At 38.2% G+C, this 18,030-nt stretch overlaps 1 protein-coding gene and 1 long non-coding RNA gene across 3 annotated transcripts in view; one reads left to right on the forward strand and one right to left on the reverse strand.

Moving 5' to 3' along the window:
* The window catches only part of Col24a1 (collagen type XXIV alpha 1 chain), a 249,978-nt gene that overhangs the window by 82,147 nt on the left and 149,801 nt on the right, over window positions 1-18,030 (reverse strand). For both annotated transcript variants that reach the window (XM_060392579.1, XM_060392578.1), the window contains exons 29-37: window positions 17,654-17,707; window positions 17,391-17,435; window positions 17,224-17,268; window positions 12,470-12,523; window positions 8,391-8,444; window positions 4,118-4,171; window positions 3,733-3,786; window positions 2,456-2,509; window positions 1,938-2,045 (exon numbers count right to left, since the gene is read on the reverse strand). In XM_060392579.1, the coding sequence (XP_060248562.1) occupies window positions 1,938-2,045; window positions 2,456-2,509; window positions 3,733-3,786; window positions 4,118-4,171; window positions 8,391-8,444; window positions 12,470-12,523; window positions 17,224-17,268; window positions 17,391-17,435; window positions 17,654-17,707 (522 nt within the window). The remainder of the gene's footprint in view (window positions 1-1,937; window positions 2,046-2,455; window positions 2,510-3,732; window positions 3,787-4,117; window positions 4,172-8,390; window positions 8,445-12,469; window positions 12,524-17,223; window positions 17,269-17,390; window positions 17,436-17,653; window positions 17,708-18,030) is intronic.
* LOC110562455 (uncharacterized) overlaps window positions 1-18,030 on the forward strand; it is a 122,716-nt gene that overhangs the window by 31,982 nt on the left and 72,704 nt on the right. The window lies entirely within an intron of this gene.

Here is an 18,030-nt window from a genome sequence, read left to right on the forward strand (position 1 = left end):
AATTCTCTAAAATTAATAAAAAAAATCTATCAAGAACCCCAGGAAGGTAAAATCTAGGACCCAAAGTAAGTATTTCACTGAGGTTTAGGGGATGCTAATGTCAGAGGATAAAGGAATTGCTGTCAGCTCTGGCACCTGTTACAATGTTGTGAGTCTGAATTTTTTTCCTGGTGAAATGTGGAACAATATCACACATAGATTCATAGGAGAATCTTTAAGGCATTGTGTTTGCTGTGTTGAGATGTCAGGGTAGTGGATAAATTGGCAATCTACCATGATGGCAAAAGTGGAGGGGACAGTCTCCACGTGCTAATGTTCAAACACAATGATGTTTTTGCTTTATCCACATTCTTTTCTCTGTGTTTAATTAGCTAATTAATTTCTGTATATAAGTGTTGTGCCTGCACATGTGTGCACATCATGTGCATGCCTGATGCCTGCAGAGGTCAGGAGAGAACACCGGATTCCCTGGAACTGAGTTGCAGAAGGTGGTTGCTAGCCTCCATGTGGGTGCTGGGAACCAAGCCCAGGTCTTCTGAGAACAGCAGGAGCTGTTAACTGCTGAGCCATCTCCCCAGCCCCCTTCCCCTCATTCTTTAAATGCCAGTTTGAAATATGCTGGTGCAATCACCTATTATTTGGGGAGAATATATGTCATATTATAGTAATTGTGTTATAGCTGTTTTCATTGTAGCTAAAGGAATTGCTGTAGTGCATAACTGTGAGTGATGAGAAAGCCAGTGAGAGCTTTTGACTTGCCTTTCAACATAGTCTGGGGGAGGCAAACTCAGCTGAGCTGACTGGGGCAGGAGGCAAACTCAGCCGAGCTGACTGGGGCAGGGCTGCCCCATCAACATGACTTCATTGATTTGTAGGCCAGAAGCCAATGAAGAGACACACGATAAAAATACATAACGATCACCAACTTTATGAATCATGGCTCTCTTCCCAGCCAGCCAGCCTGCCTGCCTGGTGAATTCACCCAGGGCTAGTCCCTCAGTCTTCACAGACACCTCATGTGGAAATACAGGAGCCCAGAAGAAAGTGGCAAATAAGAGAATGGAAGAAAGAGCTGCGTTGTTTAACTGTAATCTTCCAGGAAGAAGACTTCCACAGCTTAAAGTCAACTCTGATTCTTTAAAAGGCTGGAGATTGCCAGAGCACAGAAGAGAGAGACATCTTTTCTTTCTTTCTTTTCTTTTTTTTTGTCATTGTTTAGTAGAATCATAAGGATTCATCTACCAAGGAACAAACAATCTTTAAAGTCAAGACAACTTAGAGAAATAAAAATAGAATAATCTCCCATGCTTAAAAGTATCAGAGCAGAGTAACGGTTAAAACTTTAAGCAAACAACCACCCCAAAGACTAGAACTCCGTAAGTGGAAGAGTGCCACAAGCACCCTAATAGTTTAAATGGAGACAAGTTGCTCTCATTTATCCACATCTTACATTTGCCTCAAGGGGAGAAAATTTTCTCGCTACAACATTTTGCATTTCCTTTAAAGCAATGTAATTCAGTAGCAGGAACTGGTAGTATATCATGCTTGCAAGAATCTTAATCCAGGGCCAGGATGTAATTCTATAACAAGAACGCGAGCTTTATGAACAAAGATGCAGAATATTTACACAAAGTCTGAGACAACAGACTTTCCCCAGTAAAAAATTCAGCTGCTGATGAAAAAGTGTCTTTCCCTCCACCTTTGCATCTGAGGATGACTCACAGTTTTGTCACTCAACAGATAGTTCAACATCTCCAGTCACCGTGTAGATACAGAAGGAGGTCAAAGTGTGCAAGTGTGTTTCCATGTGTGGTGTGCATGCATGTGCGTGTGATGAGTGCATGCACGTGTGTGTGTGTGTGTGTGTGTGTGTGTGTGTGTGTGTGTGTGTTTACCTGTTTGTGTAGCACTGAGTTAAGTGAACCAGCAGTACTTACTGGAAGACCCATTTGACCTGGCGTACCCGAGGGCCCTGCTGTTCCTGGTAAGCCCATCTCTCCTTTTTCTCCACTTTCTCCAGGAAGTCCTCTTCCTCCAGGAGCTCCCTGCAACCCAATGAAAGGTGTTTATTTTTAAGAACACGGTGAAATAATGTTATGTAACAAGTACTTCTTTTTATTTGACACACAAAGTAATTAAGCCTGATATTTTAGATATTTCATTTAAAATTACAGTGTAGGGCTGGGCCTACACTCGTGTTTGCTCGTGTTTGTCCAGCACATATGATGTGATACCTTGGCGTTGAGATATGGCAATGAATAAACCCTATAATATCAGGACTTGGGAGGTAGAGGTTGATATATGGCAATGAATATATCCTATAATATCAGGATTTGGGAGGTTTAAGCCATTCTCAGGATAAATTATGAGTTTGAAGCCAGCCTAGGATACATGAGACATTTTCTTAAAAATATATACATACATACATACATACATATATATATATGTAGTTTACCTTTAATCCATCTTTTCCTTGGAGACCTTCTTCTCCAGGAGCTCCTGGTTCACCCTATTTTATTTGGTGCAGACAAAATAAGATTAAGTTTTTAGTTATCTCACTGATCTTACTTTACATTTTATCCCTAGTAAGTGTAGGAAGTAGCTAGTTTGTAGCCATCCGTTTTTACTTCAACCTTATCTCTAAAGAGGACTTGACAGTGTAATAAATATGGTTTAATTTGCCTGGAAGACCTCTGGCAAATTTACAACAGTCAGTGTTGTAAATTCAAATACGATGTGCTTCTAGAATGCTAATAAATTTTCGATAAGTAAAGGTAACAATCTGGAGCCTGGAGGTTACTATTCCTAGAACGTGCTTCTGAGATCAAGAAATGTAAACACCACCACCATAAGCAATGCAGCTCCTTGCTATAATGAACTTACATGGGTTAATGTAACAAAACTCATGATTATGTTACCAGACTTTCAGTTTCTGAACTTTCTTCCTTCAGAGGTAAAGATTATGGCCAACACACACCAATAAGCTGCCTCTTAGATATGAAACTTGCAAAAAACATAGAGCATAGCTTATGAAGGTTTAAGGCAGTGTTACTCTTTATAAGTAAGTTAAAGTAAATTAGTTAGTACTGATTAATAGTACTCTCATTTATAACCCTGTATGAAGCTGATCTGTAATCTCTACCCCCTAAAAGAAAAATGTAAAGCAACAAACAAGGTGAGAAAAAGAAATCCTCCTACTTCATCTTTTCCATGAGAACTTATCTTGAACATTGTTATTTCAGAAAAAAAAAATCAACTTACTATGGCTTAAAGCCTATCTGTATTATTGTAACTTTTCTAAGCTACCAAATTACAACTCCTCATAAAAATTTCCGTGCATTTCACTAGATTCATATGGTCCTGCACTGGTTCTTAAACACAAATTACATTTTAATCTTTCATCTGTCTGTTAGATTAGAAAACGTCCTGAGTTTTGGTCAGTGATTTGTGAATCTCTTCTTCCTGTATTTCTAAGTGATGACCACGTGATCAAGCTCTTTCCACAGGGCTCTTTAAAGCACACCTGGTTTTGAGAAAAGTCACTCAGGATTCCAAACGCCAAACTTAGAACATAAAGAGAGCTTAATGTATAGTTTTCAAAGTCATGGAACATTTTGTAGTGCATCTGAAAGGCTTATTGCACTACCTTTTGGTGTGATTAAGGCGGTTAAGTTTGAGTGCCCCCAAACAAGTGGGTCAAAGAGCATTAAGCTTGATATTGTAGGTACTCACGCGTGACCCTGGCTCCCCAGCTGTTCCAGCACTTCCAGCAGGTCCAACATCTCCCTGAAGAGACAAAGGCAAGACTAAGCTTTTCTCACTCAAGATACCCTTCTAATCATGGGTGCAGATGATGAGAGATAGCACCCTGAATACTTTGAGCTCTTCTGGTGGCCTTAAAGATAGTGCTTGTCAGCAGACATGGCTTTAATCGCAGACTTTGACACAGACTTCTGCTCTATACAGTGAGTTCCAGTACAGCAAGAGCTACACAGGGAAACACTTGTCTCAACATTGCTCCCCTCCAAAAAAAAAAAAGATGGTGTTTGTCAAACTGTGAAAAGTATGGGTTTTAAGTTAAAGAAACTCCCTCTCTCTTACACTTTAGAATGGTTACCTTAGCTCCTTGTTCACCTTGCAGGCCAGATTCTCCCTCAGTGCCTGGAGGTCCCTAAAGAGAAAGATTTGACATGTTACAAAAGCTGTATCAATCTGGAGGTAGTCTGAGTTTCAGCTCAGAGGTGAGTCTGTGCAGAAGAGGGTCTTGGCTGCCTCTGCACAAACTTCAAAGCAGGAGACAGATACTTTCTTGGAATCTTTAACAATTCAAACATCAAAAAAAGCTTCATTTGAAACCAGAACAATTAAGACCATTTCCCTCCAATCTTTCATCATTGCGACTGTAGAGAATATAAGCTAATCTACTTCCTACAGCTTCAGGTTTCCTATCCTCAGGTTCAAGGATGTTTTCCCATCTGTGGTCTTCACATCTCTTCTTCTTGTGCTCACTGAAACCAGCTTCCCTAAGACCAATTATTTTTTTATATTTTTAAAATAAAACATACTACATAAGTTAATGATGATGTTGCCACACAAAAAAGTGGTGTACGGAATATTTTTCCAGTCTTCTTTCATGGTGAGTCTAGTTTTGTTAGGTGAGCTTGATCATTTTGACATTGGAAACACAGTTTCTTGCAATTTTGGGCTCTTTCAAGGTCTGGAGCTTCAGCAGCCACTGTAGTATTCTTCTCGTCTCCCAGAGTATAAGTCATGTCTTTTGCATCCTCTGTGTGCCTCCATCTTCTCTATTCACTCTGCCCTCCCATTCCTCTTATCAGCTTGCTGAGTTTTGTGTATATGTTGATCAGATTCACGCCATCTCTCCCATGTCTTCCCCAATTCACATCACCCTACCTACCCAACTTTGTGTCGTTAAAAAGATCTTCCAAGACAAATTAGTTCAACCCAAATATTTTTGGATTTGTTGTCTTCTGCAGGAAAGTGGTCAGTTTACCAAGGGCTATAATCTCTGAGAAAACTCACTTTTCCCCTGCAGGTAACAACTTCCAACAGTTCTATAGCTTGGAGTGGAACTGTATGTTTTCTTTTATCCCCACTACCATTTTCCCTCTATTCTATTTTTATTTCCTTTCAGAAATTCTTCTATACTTACGATGCACAGATGAGACTCTTTTTTTAAAAAAATAATTACTAGAATTTAAAATAAAATAATATTTACATTATTTAATTGTATTTTAGGTGAAGGAAGATCAGGTTTTTTCTTTTTTCATAAAGTTGCTGCAGTGCACATTCACCGTTTTTCAAAGTAAAGTAAAATAAAAGGTACATACACAGTAGAAGAGATGGGCTCATAATGAAAAGTCCAGTTCCACTGCCTAGAGGAAATTAGGTTTCCGTGCTTTGGCTCCTAGGTGTTTACTTCCATGGCTGAGAATATAGAGGCAGAGTGCCTGTGTCTGGACCTGAGACTGACATTATTACTAGCGAGTGCTCTTTGGTAGTTCCATGCCTCAGTTTCTTCCTCTGTAAAATGGGGGAAGTAACTAACTATGTGCAGAGGCCGCAGAGCATGGAAGTGCTGCTGATCTCATTAAGCTTGCTTCATTGGTCCAGCATCCTCAGAAAGTTTGCGCCAGAGTGAGGCACATCTGGTCTTTTACTTGTTAGCAGGCACTCTCTTTTCTGCTGACGTCCAACCACTGTTGAAACCCCTTATGTTCCTCAGAACACCAACTCAACCCTTCACATTTTTATCACAACAGAATCTCACCTACTCTCTTAAAAACTTCAAGCCGTAAGGTGTGAGTTCCCTGTGCTTTCTTCAGGCTCAGGATGTGGCAAAGTCCTGGTCATAAGCTTTATCTCTAGGTCAGATCTTAGTCAGCTCTGTTATTTGTAAGCTATTTGCCTTGGGTGGATGAGCAGAGGAGTTTGCCTCACCAAGATGAAAGTGCTATGTTGAAAGGCAAGTAAAAACACCACAGTGCAGATCTCATTACTCACATTTATCCACTACTGCAATTTCTTTAGCAACAATGAAAACAGCTTTAACACAATTAGTGTAATATGACATATATTCTCCCCAAATAATCTGTGATTGCACCACTACATTTCAAACCGGCTTTTAAAGAATGAGGGGAAGGGGGCTGGGGGGATGGCTCAGCAGTTAACAGCTCTTGCTGTTCTCACAGAGGACCTGGGCTTGCTTCACAGACTTCCAGACTCAGGAAGACGTGCTATCACTTCTGTTTCATAACCTGGAAATGTCAGAATGATTTGACTTCTCTTTCTGCTTTGCTTTCTAAATTCCACCTATGGAGGGGCTGTAGAATTCATATAACAAGTATCTGTATGCATACATCAATCATTTCAACTCACTAGCTTCCTACACTCCTTCACTCTCTCTTCCTCCCTTCTTCCTTTCTTCCTGTATTTATTTCTTTGTTTCCTTCTTTCTTTCTTTCAGACAGGGTCTCACACCATAGCTCAGCCCACTTTATCACAGGCTAGCCTCGAACTCAGAATGATCCTCATGCCTTCTTGAGTGCTAGGATTGGAGGCGTGTGCCACCATAAGCATTTTAAATATCCTTTTAATAAATAGACCTGCCCTTACTTATTTTTGCTGAAAAACATTTCTCATTCAGCTGCTGGAGTTATTTTTTTCAAAACTTGAATCTATCTGGCCTCATCACTGTCTTGTTTATATAATGACTTATAATTGCCCAAGATAAAAAGCTCAAGCTTTTTAATAGATACATGAGACTTTTCATGGTTTTCCTCTAACTAGTTTCTATTCTCTTTTGAAAGTAAGCACCAAATATACCACACAGCTCCATAGTCTAAGAATCTTCCTAATACTGTCTTCCTTCCTGGGATTCTCTTTCGTGTAGTGTTTTTTTCTCATATCACTAAAGCTTCATTCTTCTCCTTCAATCTCATTTTCTATGTTTTCATATACATATCTCATTTTTCTCCTTCCTCAGGCAGGGTGAAGCAGAAATTGCTTTGTTCCTCTATTTCCCTGTGAAAATCTCCATTATTGAGCCTAACCCATTGCAAATAATGATCGTCACTGTTGACTATACTCTGAAATAGATTATTAGCTTGTAAAGGAGTCAGTGTCCTTATCATGCATTCTTGCACCCCCTGCTAAGTGTACAGTAAGAGGCACAGCATATCCAAGAAAGGGGAGCTAGGTCAATAAGCCTAGAACAGAATAAAACTTCTATAAAGAATAATTTATAAAGAACAGGTCTGCAGAAGTAGACCATATAGAAATTATTGGGTTAAGAAATAGGCTCATTTAGGTATGTGATTTTTTTATTTGCACAGTTTTAAAGTAATAAAGTTTATAAAAATTTACAAAAGAAATGGATATTTATTGTAAAGGTTATGCAGTTCTTAAAGAATCTCGACAATGATGTAAGAAATATAAACTGGCAATGAGTAGCTGAGGGCCTGAGGGAAGGTGGAAAAGAAATGGCATAAAGGTGGAAGGTTAGCCCTTTGCAGGATAGCTGAAGAAGGAAGGATAGATTTAAGGCAGCAAGGGCTTATTTAAGAGGAAAGATGAGTGTGAAGTCGGAGGAGTAGCTTAGGGTGACTCTGAGGCTGGGCTCCTTGGGCATCATGGGACCTTTCAGTGAGATGCTCATGAAAACAGAAGATCAGGAAAGTGGTGGGCTTTGTGTAGAGAAAAAACGGAGTGCACATATTTTGCACATGAGATGTTTGTGCACTACCTAGATGGATACATAAAAGCCAACAAGATGACAATAAGTGGTTTAAGAGGAGAGGAGTGAGTTACAGCTTTTACGGGGACATTGATGATCAGTTAGCAAAGGTAAGGAGGTTGAAGAGCAGTATTGTATGAGTCTAAGAAAGGCTAATGAGGGGAGAGAGAGAGAGAGAGAGAGAGAAAGAGAAAGAGAAAGAAGTAGGGGGAATATATGGTTTTACTACTAAAGAAAGAGAAATAAAGTAATTGGATTTCATAATTATAACACATGAAGCTTATTATTCTGAATGATTTAGTAAATAGTGTGACCTCAAAACTCCCCATTCCCTGAATGATGTCACCTCTTAGAATGAAGAGCTATCCAATCAATTATAATCAGTGAAAGGAAGTCTTTATTCACTTTTTGTTTAATCATTTCAGTGAACTAATTCTTAAAGGAGAACTTTGTATGTATGAACTTATCTGCACACATTGATTATTTCTGTCTTTTATAGAGTTTTAGGTTTTATTTTCTAAATATAAAGTAAAATTCTATAAAATGATTCTCCATGACATATACTGAATTATTTAGTTCGCTTTGTTTTATAAGACATACTGAGTCAAAGTTAGAATGAACCACAAAATGTTACCTCCACACCCATCTCTCCAGGAAGTCCAGCATTACCAGGCAGTCCTCGTGGCCCCTATGTTTAAATAAGTTGAAGATATGAGAATCAAACTTTACTCTTTTATTAAACAACACAACTCCATTTAATTAAAAAAAAACAAAACAGTATTTGGCATCTTACTTTATTCTCCATGTAAATAAAAATTTAACTTTCATAGATTTAGATTTATCTGTGTTGTTTCATGAATGATATTAAACTATGCTGTACTCAAAATAGAAAATAGAGCAAAGGATACTGTTGCATTTTATTTCCTAATTCACTCATTCGTTCAACAAACATTTATCAAATACCTACTAATCATCAACTACTGTGCTGTCCTGGTTATCTTTCACTGTGGGCATGTTTGTGGGAGGTTGTCTTTTCTGCTAGTTGGTGTGGGAGAGTTAGCCGATTGTGGGTGACACCATTGCCTAGGCAGGTGATTGAATGCTTTCTAAGGAATTGAGCTGAGTATAAACCTGTAATGGAGCCAACAAACAACATCTGTGGTTTCCGCTTCGACGCCCTGCCCTGATTTCCCTCAATGACAGCCTGAAGTCTATAAGCTGAAGTATTCCCATTCTTTGGTCAGAATGCTCCATCAGAGCAGCAGAACGAAACTGGAGCATGTGCTGAGGGCTTTCACAACGTGCCTTATTTAGTATGCGTGGCCAGCTTATGTCTTCTTAACCCTGGCATTGTATGTAACAAACACAGGTATTTTAAAGGAAAAAAATACGTGGTTTTTGTTTTTGTTTTGTTTTTGTTTTGTTTTGTTTGTGTCTTAATAGTCTTGCCTTTCCCAGAATGCCATAGCATATAGAGCTTTCCAGTTTGGCTTTTTTCACTCAGCACCATGCACTTGTGGCTTGTCTACAAATATTTTAACTTAATGGCTCTTTTCTTTTCTTTGACAAATAATAATAAATTCTGTTGCACAAATGTAAAGAACTATATTTTTCTGGTTTTAAAGTTATTTTCCCATAATACATGATCTTTGTCAAATAACATTCTGTTTCACAAATGTGAGGAACTATATCCATTTCTTTAGTTTTAAAGGTTATATTCTCCAAGTATTGGTCGCCATAAAGCTTAGGGATTTCCCCTCTATTCCAAATTTGCTGAGAGTCTGTACTTTATTTTGTAGCATAAGTGGACATGGGAATTTGTCAAATAATTTCCCTGGATGTATTTATGACACTGTATTTTCTTCTTTAGACTATTAAGATGATGGATTACATAGATTTTTGAATGTTAAACTTCTCTTGGATGCCTGGAATAAATCCTAGTTGGTCATGGCGTACAATCAATGGTGTTGGATGTGATCTAATATTCTGCTGAGGATTTTATACTTCTGTTCCTGAGTGAAATTAGTCTTTCCCTATAATGCATGTGTCTGGTTTTGGTCCTGGGATAATTCTGGCCTCTTGGAATGAGCCAGGAAGAAGTCATCACTGCCTCCAGTTCCTGTCTCAGGCTGTACAGAATCTCCACCATTTGTTTGCTAAATGTTTATTAGACTTTGTTAACTTTAGCATCAGGGCTAGCGTTTTCTGCTTTGGACAATTATTGATTATTTATTTAAACAGTTACCTAACACAGACTTCTCAAATGATCATTTCTTAAGTGAGTTTTGTGAAAATAGTCTTTTAAGAAGTTGGTTAATAATACCTAAGTTACAGAGTTTGTGGACATAGGAACTGTTCATCCTTTTAATTTGTATGCAATCAATAGTGATGGTCTCTCATTTCTGATATCAGTGGTTTGTGGTTTTTTATTAGTCTCTTGATTATTCTATCAAGAAATTGAGAATGTGACTGTTTTAGAGGGACTTCATTTATAAAACAGTGGCTGGATTAACAGCTACAGCTTGTCTGTTCACATTCATCCCCACATACTAAGGTAGGTCTGAAACTTCTAATTTATATGTTTGATTTCCATCATTTCTTTTAGCCCTTTTTGGGGGGGGGTGCATTTTTATTCTTTTCTACCAATATTTTGAGAAATTTAAGACTTAACCTCAGCCTTACATCCACTACAAAAATTATTAGAGGAGACCATTGTTTGGAACTACGACTTCTCATTGAGAACAGAACAAAATGCAAATGCTAATGCTAACAGCACTACAACACTGAACTGAAAGGAAAGTGGCCTTCTGAGAAATCCTGGAGGATTGGAAGTTTCCAAAGGAGCCACTTTCAATCAGCAATAGCCCAGAGATGATTTAAAGCACACAGGAGAAATGGGCAGATGACAAAAAGACACTATTCCACTTTATGCAAGGGTTTTGAGCATCTGCAGACACTCTCTGAGCAGGATACTGAACTGCTTCCCCAGGGATATTGAGTACTGTCTGTACTTTCTGGTGTTTATCTCAATTCACAATTGTCTACTTATATATGTAAATGTTTAATCAATATTTTTTTATCACTAGAGTGCAAATGTCATACTTGTTGTTAAATACCAAGGGCAGATTCTTTATAAATATTTGTTGACTGAATCTGAATGAATAGCTATCTATTTAAAAGAAAAGCTTGCTTTATAATGGAGAAAAACTTGTCTATAGAGAGGTTGTAGTTCTTATACTACTGTCAAAATATAGAATTCATTTTTGTGCCATTCCCATTTCAACAATTTCTTTCATTTCTCTGATTGAAGCAGTCATTCAAATATATGACACAAAATCTATTGTATACTTCATAAATTGGTCTATATTTTATTTGCCAGTTCCGTGACCTTGTGTCCTTCACATTGACATTTTAAGCACTATTAAGTCATTTTGCTAACAAGTCTTTTCTTGTATGAATGCATCTTAAGATTCTGCCTCCATTGTGACCACGGCTCCTTTGATACACTTAGTAAAATCTCATCAGTCTTCATTCTGGTTCCTCAGTGTAATGTTACTTACTGTGTCCATTATCTTTGGGTACATGACCTTTTGTTTATTCAATTTAACGAACATACATTGGGTAAATGGAGTATGCTGGGCATCATACCAGGAAAGGAGATCGCAAAGGTAAAAGAAATGGCCTCTGGCTTTGAGGAGCTTATGAGTTTTCAGAACATTAACTAAGCTTTGCAAAAGACGACTGGACTATTTCAGGTCAAATAAATATTAGTGATGGGATAGCAGGTTGAGGCACATAAAACAGAGCACAATCCAAAGGCTTAGTTATGCAGAATTGATGTCACATTTTAGATATTCATCAGGCAAGAATTAACACATATTGTGAACCCTTATTGTTTGGTGAGCTTATGTCATAGGATAAGAGTGAACTTTTTACTCTTTGGTAAACTTTTCCACTTGTTACTATCTCAATTAATTATGTAAAGGCCACCTGGAAAACATTTGTGTCAACTGGTGATAACATCAAACCAGTGGTTCAAAAGACCATATTGTGTGATGAATTTCAGAAGCACATTACAGCATCTTACCCCACAATTACCCCGAAGGATGACCTCATTGCCAATAAAGACTGAGCTGTGAGAAAGGAGTGTGTTTGAGTCTTTCCTTTGCACAAGCTCTTTCCATGGAAACCCCAAGACTGAATCATAGCTATGGAATTGTGGCATATGTTTTTGCATTGTTGATATAACTGCATTTCAGTCATATTTGCATAGTTGGGCCAATCAAATACAGAGCCTGGCTTCACTATCTGGCCTTCATTATAGGGCTGGTGACTGTGTGCGTGGCAATATAGTAGTTATAAGAAGAGCAGGTCATCCAGAAAGAGCAATTTTGAGAGTCACTAGAACAAAGTTCTCTTTTTTCAAAAGCAGAAATATGTCCCTTTTAAAAGTCATAGTGAAAAGCACCAAATTTGACTAAATAAAGTGATAAAAGCAACAAAAACTGTAACAACACATATGTATGTGTGTATGTATGTTTGTTTGCATCTTGCAGAATTGATACAGTGAAACATCCATTCTGTAGATTTTGTCTTTGCCACCTAGCATCAACACTGTTTATAAAGCCACTTAGAGTACTGCAGACTAACAGTCATGGAAAGTAAATACACCTTATAGGAAAGCTATAATTAGAAGAACATAAAGAAACTTACTAGTTCTCCGGCAGGCCCCCTGTCTCCTGAGCTGCCAGGGAGTCCTTGTAAGCCCTTAACAAACAAATGAGAAATTTGTAGAGAAAGACATAGCATCTGAAAATGTGTTAGCAGCTCACACACCTACCTTTGGTTGTGGGGTCTTTTCTATGCATTCCTTAATTTTTCCTTTTGTCATAAAATATATGTAAGATTTACCATGAACACAGTTAAGAATATAATCCTTTAGCATTAAGTAGATCCACAACCATCTCCAACCATCCCTCTTCAGAACCTTCTCATCTTCCCAGTTGAAACCCTCTTAAGAATTCTTGTATTCCTCTAGTCACTTTCCCTGTTCCCTGTAGCTACTTCTGTATGAATTTTACTGTCTAGGTAATTACATAAGTGAGATCACATGATACCTGTTCTTTTGAATCTGGCCTGCTTATTTATTTATTGTCTTCATGGTTCTTCCTTGCAGGGTGTGTCAAAACATCCTTTTTAAAGTTGACTCATATTCTCATGAATGCATAAACCACATTTTGCTCATTCATCTGTCAGGGGACACTTGGTTGCTCCAGCCTTTGGGTATTGTGAACATGCTACTATGGACATGGGTGTGCAAATATTGGAGTGGATTTCCATTACTTTGGGCATATACTAGAAATGGAAATGGTGGGCTATATATTAGTTCTACATAAGAGGGAAAATCTGTTCTTTTTAAATTTTAAACATCTATCTATCTATCTATCTATCTATCTATCTATCTATCTATCTATCTATCTATCGTGGCTAAAGCTCCGTTTTAGTCCTGAAAATTGTATGGTCTTCATTCACTTCTAAATTCATAGAAAGGATCAATACAAAGACCTTGCTCTGCCTGCTATGCTAACTGAAGCGTGTAATTAAAGTTCAGATCTTTAAATGGTGTGTGCTCTGTTTGCTCTGTAAGGCATGTTTGGACATGGAGCCAACTTAGTATTCCATTAATTCTGTGGCTTCTGCACAGAGGCTGTTTCACAAAGCAAGGACACACTTTCCATGTTCTCAGTTTTTATTGAGGACTAAGAGGAAAAGCACAAATTGGCTTAAATAAAATTCTGCTTAAGGTTTTTCAGATGTTATTAATGATATATGACTTTGTCATTCCTCCATGACTTCAGTTCAGTAAAAATGGAAACAAATGACCATGAAAATAACAAAGACTGTTGTGGTTATTTACTGGGCATCTGTGGTAAGTACATAATAATAGCCACAGTTTACATAACCACAAAAGATTCCTTTCTTGTTTGTGCGCGAACGCGTGCATGCGTGTGCGTGTGCGTGTGCGTGTGTGTGTGTGTGTGTGTGTGTGTGTGTGTGTGTGTGTAAAACATGAATGTGCGGGTGCCTGTGGAAGCCCTAGAGGACACTGGATTGAAATTACAGGAGGTGGTGAGCCGCCCTGTGCGGAGGCCTGTAATCAAGCTCAGATCCTGCGGAAGAGCAGCATGTGCTCATAACCTTCGATTTGAGTCTCTTCAGTTCCTCCCTCTCAGATATTCATTTTAAAATGTAGATAAACTGAGGCTCAAAAAGGCTAAGTAATTTACACAAAGTTAAAACAAGCGGTAAGTGGCAGAACCAGCATTTGGTCAACGAAGTGTCTAACTTGATACGAAATATATATTATCCATTCCATACAGGAGATAATGACAGAAATATGAGGATCTTTCCCCAAAGGTCCCTTCTCTCTCAATGGCCTTTTCATGGTGCTGATGGCACGCAGAGTTTTATATGCAATGGAAACTGCCTTCAGGATTAAAAGTGAAATAAAAATATCTCACAAATCAAAGGATAATTCAGCAGATATCCCTAGACTTAAATGATGTTTTATAGGCTCTAGGGAAATGACAACATTTAGACATTTGTACATTCAAGGAGGAATGAAGCTAACTAGAAATGGCGAGTGAAAGCCTGTCTTCTCATACCAAGCTCTGAAGTGCACAGCTAATTTACATTAAAGCAAAGAAAGTTCCATTAATATTCAAACAAAAGCTTTGTTTACAATGAGGTTTCATAACACACATGGATGAAATACACAAAACAACCACAGTTTTAAGACAGCATGTTAATAAATTGTCCTATATGGCTGAAAATTTTTACATATATGTTCTGGAAAATAAATCCTTCCTTCCTAGCTCTTTATGGGAAACCTTTGCTGACCCTCATGTAAACTAACTACTTAGGTTAATAATGAGGAGTACAAATCAAAAGTCAATAGGTAAGTTAAGATATAATTTTCAAGATAGAAGGCTTGAACAAAATAAAAAAGAGAAAAGCACAAAATAATAACCTAAGTCCAGTCATGGCTATTAGATTAAATAGAAATGGGCCAAATACTCTAATTAAAATACAGGGATTATCAGACTAAAGGCATGATCCAACTAGAACATGTCCAAGCGAGACACCAAGACACAGATGCGTCTTGCTGAGAAAAACACTTCGGACTACTGCAAGCCTATGCTCACGTTAGATAATCCCATTTCTAAAACAGTACTACTAGAAGAGAAAAATAAAAATTGAACAAAATTATAATAGAATTTCAAACTACATAAAGAAAAATTACAAAGGATCATAGCGGGAAAATCAGAGTTCTGTAAGATCAGAGAGATCTTTCTTTTTCTTTTTTCCTTCTTTTTGTTTTTTGATACAGGGTTCCTCTCTCTAGCCTTGGCTGCACTGCACTCCCTGTGTAGACCAGCCTGGCCTCACACTCATGGAGATCCACCTGCCTTTTCCTCTCTGAGTGCTAGGATTACAGGCTTGAGCCACAGCACCTGGCTGAAGAGAGAGATGTTTACAGATCTATCTTATCAATTGATAGGGTGCTTTCATCAAAAACTCGGTAATGTATAAAATGATATATTTTTCATGATTTAGATAATCAAAACAGCCTCCCAGGCTCCATGACTCCACAAAGCTATTGGATCATGGTCTTTGACTTCTGGGTCAGATTACAGGTGGATGGGAACAGTGTTGGTCCACAGACAAATACATCCTTCCTGATTATCAGGATTATTCAAGTGCTGTGTGCATTGTTGGATTCACTGAATACTTGTTTATATAGTTTAGGTTCTTGGGGTTGGGGTAGATCTGTGATAGAACATGTACTTAAGCCCTGAGTCAAGCCCTACCAAAGGAGGAGGAAGAAGAGGAAGAGGTGGAAAAATGGCAGGAGGAGGAGGAGGAGAGGAAGGAGGAGGAGAAATGGCAGAAGGAAGGAGGGAAGGAGAAGGAATAAGAGCAGTGGAAATTTAGAAAAGGAGGCTCATTTTACATATGTTATTAGTTTCTTCATTTCATAGGTGAGGAAAATAGATAGCCAGCCTAGTAAACCAAGGCTGTGTCATTTTTAGGGGCATGCAAAAAAAGCTGCCTAAACTCTAGTATATGTCTGTGTTATAGAGTATTGTCTATTTTTGACAGTATCTAAAGGACTAGAGGTTGTAAGATTACTCTGAAACATAATGTGAATCTTTGGGGCTTATTTCAAATTTCCAATGAAATGTTCCCTGCTTCCACGAAATTTTATTTAAGGAGGAATCAATGTAGGCAAAGAATTTCATAAACCACAACATCTATCACAAACTCATAATTTTCTGTTCAAGCTGTGGCATCTTTGAAGGTAGCTTTATCCTTCCAGGAGTCCATAGGACTTGAGTGCTGTAAGACAGTTGCAAAATGATCCTAGTACCTTTCATGGGATCCAGGAAACATCCCATTCATCTAAGCAGAGACTGAAGATAGAACTCTAATGAAGGTCAACAATATACAGAACGGATAATTCTATTTCCGAGAGCCTCACTTATTTAAAATGAAAGGAATGGAGTTGAGCTCAGCCTTGCCTGTAATACAGCAAAGTGGTCAAAGTCTACAGAGCACCGTTAACACTGACGCAGTAATAGCCCCACAGGGTGAATGTGAAGACACAGCGGTGTTCTTTGGGGATGCCTTCGGTTAACGACACAAGGCCAAACACAGCTCTTTCTCAGGACAGTCATTTATTTTCTCTCTTTTAAGTCTCTGGCATTTCAGATTTGACCTCTGTCAAATACATTATGGAAAACAACAGGCAGGGGGCAGCAGATTTCAAATAGGAGCAAGCGAACACTGTCATCGCTGACAACCACCACCAGCTGAAACATGTTTGTTCTGGCCCTTTCTGACTTCTCAGCATTAATCCATTTAAGTTATCAAATCATTTAAATTGAAGCCATAATATATGTTGTATGACAAATCAAAGTGTCATTAGCGATATTATTCCAAAGGACAGCAATTAAAATACCTCTACAGGTAAGCCGTGTGCTCACTTACGTAATTACCATATGTGTCTATGTTTGTATACGCATTTTTCAGCATTTCTCTACTCTTTTACAATGACAGCAGAGAAATTACTGATGCTCAGGGGAAAAGCTGTACAATTTGGGTAAGATGTTAGATGGCAGGAAAATGTCCAGCATTACAAAATACCGAAAACTCTCACAGCAGTATAACGAGAAAGCAAGATGTGCATGGCTTTGCACTGCAAGGGACAGAACAGAACTCAGGTGAGAGGTCCCGGGAGCTTCTTCTTCTGTGCTCTCTATCACATCCTATTACAGTTATATAACATGCCATTTCACTTTGGAAGGAGTTTTAGAGAAAAATAAATTATGATGAGAATGAAGTAAAAGTGACAGTTATATAGGCTCAATTATTAATAACAATAACATATAAAAAGAGAAACTTACTGGTTTTCCTTGAACGCCCCTCTCCCCAGGGCTTCCAGTCTTACCCTACATATAAGGGAAAACATGCTTAGGTCATATAGCCCCTTCTCAAAATGGCACAAGGAAGGATTTATAAAGCAGGCAGGTAGAAAATGTTCATGCTTAAGGAGACGTGTTTTATTACTCACAGTAAGACCTGGAAGCCCTCTTTTTCCTTGAGTTCCTTTTTCACCCTAAGAAAACATCAATATTAGAAGGATTGGTCAGAATTTGAGTTATGGTCTTACATGGAACCACAGAGAAAACAAGGCATCAAGTCTAGAGCTCAATATTTAAAAGGACTGATGTGTATTAAAAACCACACAGTAGAGGGAAACACATTATTTAGATATACAGGACATAATGCCTCTGCCAAATTTAACTGCACTTGAAACAGAGAATCAGCAAGCACCTTGGGACCATGTCCACCTTGATCTCCTGGGAGGCCATCTGGTCCTCTGGGTCCCTACAGGTAGAAGGAAAAGATCCCATTGTTAATTTGAAGTGTTTCTTTTAGAGACAAATAGTAATCAAGTCTACTTCTCAGAGAATTTATGCCACAGGGTAAGTTAGATGAGCACAAGAACAGCCCCAAGAGTTGCCGAGGTGTTTAATAGCCTAAGTTGATGATTTGCTTAATTTGTATACATTTTTACTCAGCAGTCCTTTGGGATTTACTCTTAAAATGGCTCTAAGTTAACTTAGAAGTGCCTGGGTTGTTTGCCTAGGCAGTCTTCTTCAGTTTCCTTATTTTGGAATTGCCCCCTTTTCTCTTTGCAGTTTTAGAAA

This window comes from Meriones unguiculatus, chromosome 10, assembly GCF_030254825.1.
Source record: "Meriones unguiculatus strain TT.TT164.6M chromosome 10, Bangor_MerUng_6.1, whole genome shotgun sequence".
Classification (NCBI taxonomy): Eukaryota; Metazoa; Chordata; class Mammalia; order Rodentia; family Muridae; genus Meriones; species Meriones unguiculatus.